This window comes from Pinus tabuliformis, chromosome 3_2 (assembly GCF_031772625.1).
Source record: "Pinus tabuliformis cultivar Carrire ecotype Pingquan chromosome 3_2, CPIR1, whole genome shotgun sequence".
Taxonomy (NCBI): domain Eukaryota; kingdom Viridiplantae; phylum Streptophyta; class Pinopsida; order Pinales; family Pinaceae; genus Pinus; species Pinus tabuliformis.
This window is the reverse complement of record NC_142302.1, coordinates 584,577,083-584,593,928: the sequence shown is the minus strand read 5'-3', so window position 1 is coordinate 584,593,928 and position 16,846 is coordinate 584,577,083. Positions and strand designations below refer to the sequence as shown.

Genomic DNA, 16,846 nt, shown 5'->3' with positions numbered 1-16,846 from the left:
CATGCAACTCTTGTATTTGTGCTCAGAGAGCCCCCAACACCATCAAGTGTTCCTCCATGAACCACTGGAGGGTCTCCATGGCAACGTTCCTCATTGTCTCCCCAATGTCATGCAGATCCCCCTCGGTGAGGGTGATCGAGTCAAAAGAAGTCTTTGAAGCCTTCGACTACTTCTGCGGTCCTACCTGCTCTCTTGGGCGCAATCGTTCCAGCTGGGTGGACACTGTCTACAGATTTGTGCCACCTTGCTTTATCTCTGTCTCCTATTTAGGCGAAGGCGACTTTTCACCCTTATGCTCTTCCTCAGTTGCCTTCTACTATTCTTCCACTAGTTTTGCAGCATCGCATGCCGCCTAGGTTTTAGCTGCTGCCGCTTCGTCCCTGTGTTTTTCTGCTAACTACACCATCTGCAGTTTTGCATCATCCTTTTTCTGCTGTGCGGTGGACTTTTCTACTTCCACCTTAGAGCTGGCTGGAGCACGCCACTCTGGCGGCCATGACTCAAAGACTACAAAGATGACATCATCTGTCACTAGGTAGGGTAGCTCATGCCATGTCTTTGTAGCATCCTTCTACACCTTGATGTAAACGTGATGGAAATCTACCTTGAACTCCGTGAAGCTCTACAGACTATTGTAGATAGTGGGCAATAATCGCGGCTTGCGATTAATCCCCATTCTGATGTTCATATCCATGAACACCTAGAAGATTTTACTATCCCTTATCCTCTGTGCATCTCGGGTTGCCCACAACAAAGCGTTCTTCGCTGCCTCCGGAAGGTCCTGCACGATCGTCAGGAATTGGTTGTCCTCGGGAAATTCCCATGCCACCAGTACTATGGACAATAGAAGCTAGGCATAGTGAAAATTCTTCCCCTACTCTTGTGCCTTGCGACAGTTCTCAAGGAACTCTCCGCATAAGAAGTTTTCCCAGTTGAATTGGACCCCTTCTGTGCATTGCACTACAAGTGTAACCATTGGCGTGGGCACCTCATCCACGCGACACTTCTGCATAACCTTCCTTGGCAATATATGTGCCGCAACTTTGATCGCAGGGTTATTGATGCTGGAAATCGTGTACCCTCGCTTCTTCTTCTCCAGCTTGAACTTCTTCTTCATGGCCTTTGCGATGGCCAAATCACCACTCGTACCCTTTGAGATGTTCGCTGGGTCCTCCCCTTTGCAAGGGAGCTGGGAAATTCTGTGAATCAAGTCGTCTATTATGGGAATGGGCTCCTCCAGCCACAAGCAGCCATCATGCACCAAGCAGAGCAACTGCCTGATGACAAAAATGGTCACTGGGGCATGATGGTAATGCGACACCCAGAGGAGGTTTAACAATCCTACCTTTTCTATTCCTCTCAGCCATTTACCCGGCTCCAACTATATGATTCTAGTCGGCGTGTTATTTTTTTGGTGCATTAGCTGCACAGGTGCTAAATGTGGGAACTTCTCGTGGTCTGCGAGATCCCAGTCTTAAAATTTTAGCGTAGGCAATCGCCACAAGTGCGCTCCTTTGAAAATGATATCGTCCAGGAGCAATGGAGTCTGTAGAGAGCTCTTGCTCTCATCTGGATCTTTGGGCACCCTTTCTTTACCCTTCTGTGGAGGAACATATGCGGGAAACCTGGTAAGAGGGTCCGCACCCTGGGTGTCAACCTCCATTTCTACATCCTCCTCCTCCTCTACTAGGATTTATTCAAATAATTCCTCCTCATCGACCTCCAAATTAATAGCCTTCCCCTTTTCTTCCATGGTAAGCTTAGTTCTTAATGGGTTCCTATGGGATACATGCACTAGTACCATAGCCTGCTTGTCTTTCTTGGGTCTCAATGTGTGCGATGATTTAGGGATTTCTGTGACTATATCAACACTTTTTGAGACTTCTACTTGTGTGGCTTCCTTAGTGGTCATTTCTCCAGTATCCATGGCTTCCTCAAGTGTTACCATAGTGTTATTCCACAATTCTCTTAACGGCTTGGGTAATTACTCAAGCAAAGAATTCACCTTCAGAATATTGAACAGATCTGGGTTCATGAATGTCTGTGCATGCAACAGCTCAGTCTTCAAATTGCCAAGTGTTGTTTGTTGGACAACCCTTTGTAATTTATAATGTCTTTTGAATTTGAATTCGACCATTCCCCCGACATTCGGTCCATTAATGCTCGATTAGCGGCAGATTTTCAAGAATCTAGCCCATAAAGTTCACCTTAAATGCCTGTCACCTGCTCCATTTGGTCTCAAACCAAGCATCACATCATGAATAGTGATTTTAATGGTCACTTTCCAGCTGACCCGCGTAGAAGCGTAGCTACCCTTGCGTTGTCGCAAACCCTATGACACTTCACTACTGCACATAGTCCTGATATCGCACAGCTCCTGGGCAGAGTAGTTTATAGTCTCGTGCCTCCTTTCAGCTGCCTAAAGTGCTAAGACTGTGCTTCTATCGGCTATTCAGATGGTCGAGCGCCTTGTGTACATTATCAACCGATTGCCATTGACTTTTCCTGCGAAGAGTTCTCCATTTAACTTTACCAACTGCACTACGCCATCATTTGTGATCTCCTTAATAACATACAGTCCCAGCCAATCCATTCTGAGCTTCCCTCAAAATTTATCGAACTTACTAGCATACAACAACACCAAATCATTCACCTTGAAGGTATGCAACTTAATATGTCGATCGTGCCAAGCCTTTTCACACTGCTTTTGGACCTGCTGGTGAAATCCAGCCAAAAATCGTTCTTCTTCAAGCTCCTCAACTGCGCGAACCTCTCCTCCATGGCTCCGCGGTCCGTCATACCTATGAGCGTTGCTATGCGCAGACTAGGCATGATGTATTCCATAGGCATTATAGCCTCCACTCCATAAACAAGCCTAAAAGGCGTCTATCTCATCAGTTTCTTGCATGTCGTCCTATAAGCCCATAATACTGTGGGTACGTGCAGATCCCAATCATTTCGTTGCGCATTGCATACCTTTTTGAATGCTTTTGCGTGGAGGACCCTCTACACGATTTTTCTTTCTTCATAATGTCTTCCCAACATTAAGAGCCATTTGCACATCGGTCCCCCCAACACATGCTTATTGATCATACATTTCAGCGTGGAGTTCATGTGCATCTGCGTAGGTTGTTTTCCACATGCCTGCACCCACCTGGCCAGATGCATGCGTGGATCATCCTATCCATTGTATTTATCTGTCAATTGCACCCTAGGCTTCCCAAATTGCATGCGCATCATTCTCCTACATTTGCGCCAGTCGTCAAAGCTTCCTTTATGCGTACCCCACCACCTCGTGGGCGTAGTGCGTAGTACCCAGGCCAAGGCCTGGAAGCGTTGCTTTTCTGGCACCTCCCTTTCAAATTTATTCAAGAAGGTATCTACCTCACATAGACTATCATAAGTAGGAAGGTCTCTTACTTCTGTTGATATGCAGCGTAGTGACATTGTCATCATATTACAATTAAGCGTAGTTACCTCGTGTAATTGGTTCTGCCATCACTCCATCTCCTCATCTGAATCCAAAGTACAGGAGCTTTGGCACTCCCATGCAATCCGCCCATCCAATGTGGGATTCACCCTGTCTAGTCAATTTCGTGTCCTAAATTGCTCTACATAAATTATCAATCTGGGTATCGTAAACTGATGAAGTGTGGTGCACCATATGTGCTTAGTTAACCTTTTTTCTTACTTCATTGTTTTATAGTTTATGTTGTTTTTGGGGGTTTTGTTTCTTATGTTAGAATCTAATTTCTAAAGAAAAGAGAAAATAAAACAAATCAAAACTTTGAACAGTTAGATTAATCTAAGCCAGCAAAATATCTAAGAAAAGAAAGAAAGAAAAACAGATCAAGTCCCATTCATAACTTCACATGTTGCAAATTTCGTTCTTAAGGAACTAAAAAGACTCAATGAGACATGAACTTATGTAATGAGTATCCTACGCTATCGTAAACTGATGAAGTGTGGTGCACCATATGTGCTTAGTTAACCTTTTTTTCTTACTTCATTGTTTTATAGTTTATTTTGTTTTGGGGGGTTTTGTTTCTTATGTTAGAATCTAGTTTCTAAAGAAAAGAGAAAATGAAACAAATCAAAACTTTGAATAGTTAGATTAATCTAAGCCAGCAAAATATCTAAGAAAAGAAAGAAAGAAAAACAAATCAAGTCCCATTCATAACTTCACATATCGCCAATTTCGTTCTTAAGGAACTAAAAAGACTCAATGAGACATGAACTTATGTAATGAGTATCCTACTAAGCAAAAAGCAAGAACATGTAAAGAAAAACTAATCTACTATGTTCTCTATGCTCCAATTCACCAATCAGAAAATAGGAAGACTACTTTCTTGGAATATTTTGTCAAGCATAAATTACACAGTTAGATAAATCTACAATCAACCAAAAGAAAGAACATGTAAAGAAAAACTAATCTACTGTGTTCTCTATGCTCCAATTCACCAATCGGAAAATAGGAAGACTACTTTCTTGGAATATTTTGTCAAGCATAAATTACACAGTTAGATAAATTTACAATCAACCCTACTAAGAAAAAAGCAAGAACATGTAAAGAAAAACTAATCTACTATGTTCTCTATGCCCCAATTCACCAATCGGAAAATAGGAAGACTACTTTCTTGGAATATTTTGTCAAGCATAAATTACACAGTTAGATAAATCTACAATCAACTGAAAGCAAGAACATCTAAAGAAAAACTAATCTATTGTGTTCTCTATGCTCCAATTCACCAATCGGAAAATAGGAAGACTACTTTCTTGGAATATTTTGTCAAGCATAAATGAGTTAGATAAATCTACAATCAACTGATTAAACACACTTGCACAAATTAAAATTGCATGAATGGAAATCTAAACTATCACACTTGAAAGCAATAAAATGACATACTTGAAATGAATTCAAAGAAAAACTACAAAATAAAATCTACTCTACCTTACATTCTAATATGCTCCATGACATCTACTTCACATCTCCTTCCATGTTGAGAACATCAAAGTTTTATTCAAATTCTTCAAAATTACAAAGTACAACAAAGCTCTCCAAAGCTTTCCAAAGCCATCAAGGAAGAACTACTTGCTCCAAGCCAAAGAGCTACCAAAAAGCTACAAGCTTAAGAACTAAAAAGCTAAGCTAACAAATGAAGGAGAGATATCTCCTATTTATACAAAAAAATGAGAAGTCATCACGTTAATCAGAGTCCATGAATCTCTCCCTCTACCTCTAGAGTCCTAATCAAAATAGGAACTGATAAGACACATGACTTCTTAGAGTTTCAATACAATTAGGAGATGTGACACATATCCTCATGATCTCATGATTCTCTCCACTCAAATTCGAATTTGGCCTTATGGTGCCACATAAAGGTCTTCTAGAAGCCTCCTTTTGACCTACACATGTCAACAATCTCAACCCACTTGTTAGATATAAGAATATGCACATTATTTTCTAATTTTTAACCACAAATTCAATTAAAAAGGCTAAGAATTAATAAAGTTTGGAAAAACATAAATGTGGCCCAATGATAATGAAAGTGGGATGAATGTAGTGACATAGTAGTGAAATGGAGGTGAAATAAAGGTGATATAATGGACATAATAGTGAAAGTGTAATGGAAATGAATGACATTTTCAAGACCCAACACACCCAGTCCTGGTTTCGTGTTGTTATCTTATAGATGTAGTCCAAATCATCATCACTTTCATAGTTGCGCACCGGCTCCATATAGTGTGATCCTTCAGTAGGGTCAAGGGGTATATTTACGCGTAGTGATTTCTTTTCAAAACTCATTTTCTGCTTTTTCAAATTAATCACCCCGTTCATGTCAGTGGCCCAATTAATTCCTAAGAGTGCGGGGTAGGGATTTGTCATCGACAATCTCTATCACTTCAAAGTCTGCTAGCGCGCTGACTCCCTTAATATCCACAGTTATTCCCTGCAATCGCCCCATGGATATTATTTTTTTCTAGTTCGCCATTCTTAGCTGAATTGGAGACCACTACAGTGCAGGTCACCCCATTCACTCCCATGTTTGTTTCGGCAGAACATTCACATCTGATCCTAAATCCAAGATGACTTGATCCATCTCATATTCTTTGATTTGCGTAGTCAGTCTCATTTCTCTTCCTATTCTTGTCTTATGTTTTCCGATCTTCCTGACTATGCGCGGTCCCAACGTATCTGTTAATGAGTTCCTGTAACCCTTTTATCACCTTACTATCACGCAATAGCTTCATACATGTTTCCAGGAACATTGTGAGCATAGATGGGTCCATCTCCGGCTCCAATTTATCTTTGCTTTCGGAAGTGGAGGCATCAACGAAGCTCTTCTTGGCTTCCATGAAGGTTTCCCGAGTGCGCTCCAATCAAACTCTACTTCCTTTGTCAGAGCTTTGCGAACCCAAGTACTATCTTCTGCTTGTTTTCCTTTGTTATCTCCCGTCGCTATTCCACTTCGGAGCACAATTTTTACATTCAGATCTTCTTAGCATGGCTCAGACCTCATCATCTGTAGGTTTTGAGTTGGGGGAGGTGGTAGCACTCCTTTGTCGTGTATCCTAGCTATCAGTGTAGGATAATCTTCTGTCTCATGATCAAAAAAGTTGCAATACAAACAAGATGGGCGCATTGGATTTGTGCAATTGTGGGCATAATGTCATGGCCCTCTGCAATTTTAGCATATCAACTGTCCACGACCTCTTCCAGGTCCTCCTCTGCCTCGGCCTCGTCTGCACCCCTGAAATCTTGTTCACGCCATTCCTGCATTTTGGTCGAGGGGCCACGTTTTGGCTTGAACTCTATAGGTGAAAATTCTATCCATAATTAACTCATAGCTTCTACAAGTGCGCTCATTGTGTCCCACTCACCTACAAAAGTTGCAGAACAACTGTTGCAAATTTTACGTATACTTTTGTAACAAGTGACAATTGTTTGTGGCATGTTTTCCTGTTATTTGACAAATCACACACCACAAAGTAGGTGTTGCGCTAGGTCCTGCTTGTGCTTCCAGCCTTAAGGGCATCGATCCTCCTCTTGCGACGTAATTTGTGAAAACCAGGCAATGGTCCTTGTCATGACCCTGACCCTTGCATTTTACACACCATACCTATTCACGCACTTCTAGTCGAGTTGCCTTATCATGTTTCAGACTTTTCATCTCAAGGCATAAATTCTTCAGCTGCACATGGATCTGCTGAACTCCTAAGTTGGGATCCTGCATTGAGGTCTCATGTAGTCTCATAGCAATCTCTAAGGCCTCCACCTGAGTCATTATCTTTTTCTGTGATAGCGCACTTCTTAAATGTGGCAGTAGCGAAGCTACAAACCATTTGCGATGTTGTCCATTTGTCAGATTCATATTAGCTTCGTGAATCGTACATTTCAGGCTCTAATCCAGCTCCCAAGGAGTCTCGCCTGGTACCATCGTGATGTCTTTGAATCCAATGATTGACTGTGCTTCATACTTTGGCCTACTAAATTATCTGTTTAGCGTTGCTTGGACATCCATGATTCCTGCATTTGGATTAACATTGGAGTGCTTAATATACCATGTTAGCGTGTGGTCCTACAAGGCACTAACCAATGTCTCTTTCTTTATATTGTCATCTGTAACTCCTTGTGCTTCCCATACAGCCCTTACCACGAACCAAAATTGGTCTAAATCCTCATTTCCCAACCCCTTGAACACAGGAAACTTCACTGTGCTTGCCATATTGAATTATGGTTGTGGTGGAGGTGGTATGGGTGAAGATGGAGGTGATGGTGGTGAAGTTGGTGGCGGTGTGGGTGGAGGTGGTATTCATGGAATTCTTTGCCTTATCAGATGGATCGCACTTCGCGGTGAGACCTTCGCGAGCTCTTCCTCGTCCCCTCGCGGAGATGAAATCAAGGGGCTAGTTTCTGGTCCCTTATTTCCTTCGTTCCTGTAAGATTTTCCACTTCACGTAGCCCCAAACATCAAGGTAACTGCATAACCCTCTTTTCGCACAATAGCATTTTAATCCAAGTATTCAATGAATTTACGTACTTACCTCACGAGCCTTTGAGAAAGTGTCACTCTGTCTCATTGTAGCTAATGGAGGTGTCCACCACGAACTCAGTAATGAATCCTCCTAGGATACGATCGAGCCAATGATCAATGCGCACGCGATCTTATCCTCCGATGCTTCCAACCTTCGCACTAACTCTTGGGTCCACACAATAGGATCGTCAAGTTTCCACCTTCCTTGACTATCTGCTAGCTTCGCGATCCACTCATATAGCTCACTAGGGAAGGACATGAAGAATATTTGTGTGGATTTCCATGTATAGGTAGCAGTCAAACTACTTTTCTTTTGACAGTCATGGGTTCCTATTCTCCTACGCTGCGAACTCATGAATTCTTCTGTCCAACCAACCTTCAATTTCCTTCTTAGTTGGATTCCAATGATATGACATCAGACATCTCTATGCAGATTCCGGTCCTAGCAACAGAACCATTTTTTGGCTTGAGGGGGCCTGACCGAGGTTCAGAGTTATTTAGCCAAACAAATCCCTACTCTACTAGCCCTTTTGGCATCAGCCCACAGAGTGCGGACTGAAGTCTCACCCGAAGTAGTATGGGGGGATGCCGGAACCAAGTTTTCGCACCCTTGAGATGTCTATGGTGTTGATTTAGTCCAACTATGCTTATCTTCACGCAGGTTACTTCGCGCATTGTTCTAACCTTCAATAACCTCATGAATTGTTATAATCACCTTTCGCACATCCCTAACCACGAGTTGAGGTGCTTTCGTGCTGCTATGGCAGCAAACTGCACTATTTCCTCAAATTACACCGCAAATCTTACTTATCTTCTTACAGATGTTATTCAACTTTGCATAAACAGATATTCTATCTTGTATTCACTTAATCAACACATTCATACTTATTTGTGCATCATATAAGCATTTAAAGTTCATTGTATATTCAATGTATCAGATGCATAAAACAGGAAATAAATACATAGAATGGATATGAAACTTCTCTTTATTAATGCTCCAGCTATTACAGACTTGACTCGCCTTACGCACTCAGCTACAGGGGTCTGCACACTCAGCTACGAACTACTAAGCCTCTGTGCACTTAGCTGCAGAGCCTTCTCCTACTCTACGACCCAAAACTAGACTTTATGCTTCAAATATCACTCAACTCTTCATCCTTAGATCCGTTCTTCCATTATTCTCCTAACTACTTAGAGTCTCGCCCTATTTACATAATCCCATGGTCTGCAGACCATGAGTAGATCTCTATAGCCGACTTTACAATAACAAAATTGAGGGGAGACAACCCTATGACTCTTTTACAAGCTACGCACTTCGCGCCCACAAAATACGGAGTCTCTACATTGAAGTTATAATTTTTGACCAAAATCTGGGCTCTAAGCCCCAAAACTTCCCTTGGGGGATCTCACGCCCAACAGTTGACAAGAAAAGAAACAGATTGTGCACTGCAGAAACCATAACAGAGGCTAGAGCACTAGAAGACAAGGGTGATTTGATAGGTGCCCAACTTGTATTGGGGATCAGGAGAAGGGATTTGCAGGCATCCCAAGGCTTTATGTATCAAATATCAACTGGTTTTTCAAACCCGATGGATTCTCTGACCTTATTCTAATCATTGAGGGGCTTAAACAGGGTTTCACTCTTTTCCCCATGTTAATCAGGATTTACATTGAATCATGAGCTTGACTAGTTTCTAAGGGGGATGACACATGCCAATGAAGGGTGCATTTTACACCATGAACTAAGTACTTATTGTCATTGATTGATTTGGTCTTAATTGCTTCCTCTCTTGAGGGTCTTTAGTCATGACTTGATTCGTTGGCTTTCCATTCATAAGTTGGGGTTGTTAATCTTGGTACGGCTAAGAATACATTTTTTAGTGCAACCAAATATACTATGTCTTGGTTTCATTTCTCTAATAGAGGAGAACCAATTAAGATCACCCCTACCTATTGTTATTAAGTTATTTAGGTGTCCAGTTTTCAAGGCGACCTTTCAATTTGGGACCAACTTCTCAAATGTGGCTATGCAAGGGATACACTTCTTTAGCTATTTTGGAAAAGAAGTGCTTCCAATTTAATTTTCAAGACATTCGTCGATGATGGAACTCTTTCACTATCTTGTTAGACCAATTGTATTGGATGGATCAAAGATCTAATTAGACCGAACTTGGGTGAGGCTAGTTGAACACTTATTGAGAGATGATTAGATGATAGACTAGTCATCATGATCCACAGATGATTAGATGTAAGCACACAGTTCCACATGCAATTATACAAGGTGATTTGGACCTCACCCACTTCAACTAGAGAGTTTGTCAAGCATACCTCTTACCTATACAACCTTTGCACTCTTGGAGATTTCACCTTTAGAGAGAAGAGGTACCCCTATATGGCTCTTTTATCTTCCAAGGAGATTGCTTCACATCCTTCTCAAAGTACATTGAGGAAATAATGCTAGTAAAAATCTACATTGTTGTAGTCTATAGTTATTTTCATTAATTGTCTTCCTCCCTACATGTCCTCTTTGAATTTCCCCTGTCTCCCTACTTTGAAGGCATAACTCAATCATGCAGTAGACAATATCTATAAGCAGTTTATCTAGGAAACATGGACCTCCTTGCACCCCCACCTCCCACCACCCACTCAACAACCCTCTCATCCACTCAATCCTAAGTTGGGCTTCAAGGTTGAGGCATTAATCAGAATCTTAGAGGTCATTCTTGTTCGACTAACATACCTACAATAGCATTGGTCTCATGACTTTAGAGATGAATTGGCAAATGAAAAGGGATAATTTACAAGAGTCCTAAAAGCAACTTGGGTCAGGTTGTAATAATAGCCTGACTGTTTAGTATGTGCAACAAACAAAATGGGAGGACATTGCAAATTAAATCTAGGTTATAAATCAGAATGCTTTCCATCCTCATGATGTTGGAAGTAGAACCTTAGGCTCCAGCCAAAACAAGAATTTTCCTCTAGTTGATCCTAAACTGATTTGGGATTACTTACAAAAGGCGTCTTAATAAGGACCTGGTATCTACTATTTATGTAAGGTAAGCTCCAAAAGTGTCATGCTTCTCTTCTTGAATTGTCCCTTTACCAAGGAAGTGTGGATACTGGACAACCTCAAAATCTCATAGTGGTGGAAAAGGAAGCAAGCTGGGAAGGAAAATCGATTGAAGCAACCCTGGAAACTTGGTTAAAAAATGATGAGGCTAGAAAGAGCCACCATTCCTTGCCAGCTTTTTTCCTTTGGGAAATCTAGCTCACAAGGAATGAGGCGTTGTTCCAAGATAAGGTAGTCTCTGCTAGGAACCTTCCCTAAATTCAAGAGAGCCTACATTTTCTACCAAAAATTCTCAAAGCAAGAAAAACTAAGAAATCTAGCAGCCTCTGACATCTCTCCTAAACTTTAATATTCCTCATGGATTCTTCGATGAGGCAACAAATAGAGACTCAAAACAGAGTGGAGATGGGGGGATTTTGATTATTCCAGAGAATCTGAACACAAAGCCAATATCCTTTGAATGTGGGTTAGGTGTTGCCACATATCTTCTTTTTGTAGAAGTAAAGACTACATCATTGCAATGAACTTTGAATGCAGATTAAGTGCTTCCACAAATATTTTTACAATAACATAATTGCAATCATACCCTAATGCACAACATCTCTTTAGTTATATTTGATAAAAAATTAATTTAACCAAAAATCTAACCACTAAAAATAACCCTAATGCACAACATCTCTTTAGTTATATTCGATAAAAAAATTCATTAAACCAAAAATTCAACCACTAAAAATAACTTATTAATTGATTATCAAATTAACATTCCAGGCCAACAATATTGTTCCAACTAAATTTACAACTATTAAACAAAAATATCTAACCACTTCAAATAACCTATTCAGTATCAAAATAACATTCCATCCCAAACTATTTTAAACCATTTATATGAAATAATAATAATAAAAAATTATTTAACTCATTCTTTATAGATTTATTGAATAAATAAAAAATATTTCATTTTATAGATTTATTGAATAAATAAAAAATATTTCATGTCACAATACATTTTGGCAGCTTTATCCATGAATTTTTTTAATGCATATAAGGCTCTCTCATTTAGTAACTTCTCATATCTACTAACCCTTTAGACCACTAAAAAATAATTTTAAATATAAAAAAAAAATCAAATAATATTTTTGATTTTAGATGTCTATGATTTATATCATTTTCAAATAAAATTTTTGTAATAATCACATAATTATTTTGGAGACGAAATTTCCAACTACCTAATGTGATTCATTCTCGGAACATGAATGAACCACACTAAATAATTCGAAACATCGACCCTACAACAGCTATGTAATTATTCTGAAAATTATATTTCATAACAAATAATATTTATTTAGGCCACCACATACTGTTGGCTTCGAACGGTAATACCAGGATGTGTTCTAATGGTTTATCAAGAACAGGTTGAAGTTCTGGAGAGCTTGGTAAGCTCAGACGTCGCACTAATTTTCCCTCATCATTGAATATTATTGCTTTTAAATCTCCGTCCATCAACATTATCCATCCACTCAGGCCTGGAATTTCAAATCCTCTTTGCCTGTCAAATGAAAATTTGATGACGTTTTTGAACTTTTCATGCCCTTCATTTTACGTTCTACTCAAATTTTTGAGTATCAATCTAGAAACTACTCTTACATCTCAGCATCCATTAATCTCCCTCTAAAAGTGCCTTGTTTTTAAATAACATGCAACCATACTTTTAAGACTTTATGAGATTTTTTAACTTTTGAGATTAATAATTTTGATTATGTACTTAAATGTTAACATGTAAAGAACACTAAAGAAAGCCACAGGATTAAGATGATAAAAATCCTCAATCACCATTATTTGATGAGAAGCTGGAAAATAATAACACATTATAAAAGTATGACATTTAAAAAGACAACATCCCTCGTGATCAATAAAAAATATTGATATGATGAAGAAAGAAGTTGGAAAGTAAGTTTTAACAATATCTTGATTAAACAGAGCATTTAATAAGCCTCACTCAATACATTATAGATCAATTACTCAATTCTCCGTTCAATGGTAATATGAATATGGCTTTTATAGGTTTTTCTTCTTGTACATTGATGATTTCAATTAGAAATACTTTTGATGGTTTCATGCTTTTGAATGTTTATGACAAAATGATGAGGCATCATACTCTACAAACATTGGGAGCTGGAGAACATGTTAGATGTAATTAGGTCCATTGTTCAACTAATTCGGTATCAATTTTAGATCTTTCTATTAAAGAAAAAGACAATATATAAATATATATTAAAGAAAAAGACAACATATAAATATATATGAAGAGTGCATTTAATCTTCAATCTAAGTTTTTGTTATAAAAAAGAACCTCAACAGCTAGTTATGAGTGGCAGTGGCAGGACACAAATACTTTCTCAACATATGTATTTATTGTAAAAATGTTTCAGGCAAAAATATAATCGCATGTGTTTTATAATATATGGATTTCTATGTGTAAGTATCATATTACATACAATAGATATTTAAATGTCATCTCAAAAGGAAGTGTTTGGACAAAGTGAGTAGACAATCAAGCTTTCAAAATATCTTTTGATTTTTTATTTCTCAATAACATAACATGAAAATTATTTACTGTAATTAGTAATAGAAGTACAAATATGTCACTGGTAAAAATTTGTTTGAATCAATTGTAATAATGGTTTCCATCCATTGTAGTAGTAATTTCTAAAATCAACTAGAATAATTATGGGTTTCAGACGTCCTAATTAAATTGCAGCAAATTAATAGTAATAATGAGTTTGAACAGCTATAATAATAACAATGCTTGAAATCGAAAGTAATAATAATGAATTAGGGCTGGTGGAAGATCTCATCGATATCTTGTAAGAGAAGCATTTGCAATAAACAATGTTTAAGACATAAACGTGAATGCTTAAGACTATAATGAATCTTTCACTTTCCACACAGTTATAAATAAAAGTCAAAAGCTAGAGACTTTTTTACACAAAACAAAACATTGAAAATATGATTAAAAGTAAAATGATACATTGAGCAAAGTTCAATGAATGATGTACAAGTTCCGACTTAAAGAAAAGTGTTGCGGAGGACTCCTGTTTTAGCCTGGCTTGTTTGTCAAAATTTTCACAATTCCTTCAACGCAGCCTGGCTTGTTTGTCAAAATTTTCACAATTCCTTCAACGCAACCAGCCATGAATAGCAGGTTTCCTTGTTGCTTGTCCTTTGTACGTGGTGGAGAACAAAAAAATGATGCAATTACCATTATGGAACAAATAATCTATGTGATGTCGAGTAGACGTTTAATAATAAAATTAATTGATGTCATTGGTTCCATCAGATACTTGAAAAATGTATTTATTTTACCTTACGCTGTTTGGATGTGGTTCCATGATGCAGTTGTCTCCTCTTCTCCAGTCAACATCAAGTACTAACTTTGTATCTTGATCTTGCTGCAACTCAATTTAATATCCAACTTCACCCACTTCAAGCCTTACTAGCCATCAGACCTGGCATTTCAAATTAGGCATGCAATCGATATCTGCCTTTCCCTGCTCCTCCTTCTCTCCTCTTTCCAAACCAAAACCCTACACTCTACGAATTCAAACTCTGTTGTGTACCGGTCCCTGGCTAGCGTTACTAACTCAAAACAGGTATCGTAAATTTTGACGGATGAACTCCAAATATAAACGTCATTTTGACAGGTTGGAAATGTCTAATACACGTCAAGCTTGACGTGGAAACATTTACACTTACCGTCAAATACGTCCTAGAATTCAAAATACGTCCTACAGGACGTCAAATTCCAGGCCTGCATCCACTGTGGTTCACCGCCGCAAAGACGGGTCCACATAATCCCAGGGAATCCGTGTCGCAGAACCCTGTCACCGATCTATTGGCATCTGCACGTACTTCGCACCATTCATGTGACGTGGCATTCTCATTTAACTTCCACAAACAAAGATCACGATCACGTTTTTGACATATCAACACAACTCGACCATCAAATCCACTTAAACGTGCGTATTCACAACCTGCTTCGCCTGGCCTCTCCCATGTGCCTTCCTTGGGCAGTGGAATTTCTTCCCAATGTCTGTCTGCTACGGTAAATGCTACCATGCACTTGCTTCTGCTGGGAGCCCAATGATAAATGTGGCCATATGGCCAGTAAAACTTTCCCGCATAATAAATGCAGCCCGGCGCGTTGGTATTAACCTCGCTAACCAGCCAGTAAAACTTTCCCCGAGAATAAATGCCCCGACTGTTAGGAATAATGTGGCAGGGTACTGTCATGGAAAAGCAAGACCATGCATTGGAATTTGTATCATAAATCTCCATCTCTATCCTATTCATACAATCTTGCCCTATCAACGTAAAATTATTTCTGCCGACCACGACAGTGGCACGCCTGGTGGAAACATCGACAGCCATGGCGTGGAACATCCAAAGGTCAGCCTCAAGTAAACAGGTGCGTAGGTTTAGGCAGGAAGGGAGACGCATGGATGTCCTGGAAGCAGGATTTTCTATGGAAGAAACGATGTCCTCATCCCCGTAAACAATAGAGCGGCAGAAGATGAGACCGTTGCAAGCACCCAAAACATAACGGTTATTAACCGTACGGTATTCGCGTCGCAAAGCAACTTTGTAAACCTGTGAACCGCCGTCTTCTATAGCCCACGTTTCCAATCCGAATTTATAGGTCTGAACAAAGAACCCAGCGATGGGGTTCGCGGGTCGCATGGGATTTGACAAGTTAGCATCCAGCGTTCTTTGCAGGGTATCACGACAACACAACACATAATTCCATCGTTTACACACAGTCCTCAGCTTCACACAAAACCTAACGGGCAGCCTTCCTAAAATCAGAAGCAATAATTCTTCCGGGAGCGCTTGCCAGATCTTTCTATCCATCCTCATCTCCTTCTTTCATCCAAGATTCACAGTTATGTGAGATTCGATCTCAGATATAACCTGTATTCAGAGTTAACCTGCAACGTTTATGTTTATTTATAACGTAACTATCTGCATGCACCATTTATTTATTTAATAAATATTTGTGCATGTCGCTGTTCTAAGAATGGCGAGTTTCAGAGCATGTGGCACTCTTTCTCTTTATATCAACATGCCATTTATAACATGAGTTGTTTCAGCCTTAACGCATTGCCAAGTCATCAATCTGTACTTTTTACTTCTGTCCACCCGTTGGCAGGTAACCTATATCTTCAGTTTGGACGATCATAGTAGATTTCAAAACACCAAGCCATTTATTTCCCCCCACACATATATATATATATTAACGTGAGTTAACGCAGCAGAACATAAGAACATTCAACTCTGATTGGTCCTTTACCATGGGTGGAGTGTCCACTCATACCTTACAGAGAGTAAAAATTATTTCATCCTTTACCATGGGTGGAGTGTCCACTCATACCTTACAGAGTAAAAATTATTTCCAAAATAATATTACTGAGATTTAATGTTCTTGATTTTTTTGGTTTTTAATAAATAATGGATTTATCTTTTCTTACTTCTGTGTATTTACTAACTTTTTATTTTAATTTTTGTTGTATTTGTTACATTGTTTTATATTTAATGAAATATATTATTATATTGGCCTTAGGTTTTATATATTTAGTTTTGTTTTTGATTTTATATTAATTTGTTGTATATTTAGTTTGTTTTTTGATTTTGTGTTAATTTGTTTTTGACCATTTTTATAATTTAATATTGGGAATTCAATTTT

At 39.0% G+C, this 16,846-nt stretch overlaps 1 protein-coding gene across 1 annotated transcript; it reads right to left on the bottom strand.

The window, feature by feature from the left end:
* Positions 1-14,901: 14,901 nt before the first annotated feature.
* On the bottom strand, positions 14,902-16,014 carry LOC149181911 (putative F-box protein At3g20705). The gene has a single exon (XM_089414371.1). It carries the CDS (start codon positions 16,012-16,014, stop codon positions 14,902-14,904), a length of 1,113 nt encoding a protein of 370 aa, XP_089270497.1.
* Between the last annotated feature and the right edge of the window lie 832 nt (positions 16,015-16,846).

Bases quoted from the DNA above. Each gene is read 5' to 3' on its own strand.
- LOC149181911 (XM_089414371.1), bottom strand. From the start codon at position 16,014: ATGGATAGAAAGATCTGGCAAGCGCTCCCGGAAGAATTATTGCTTCTG.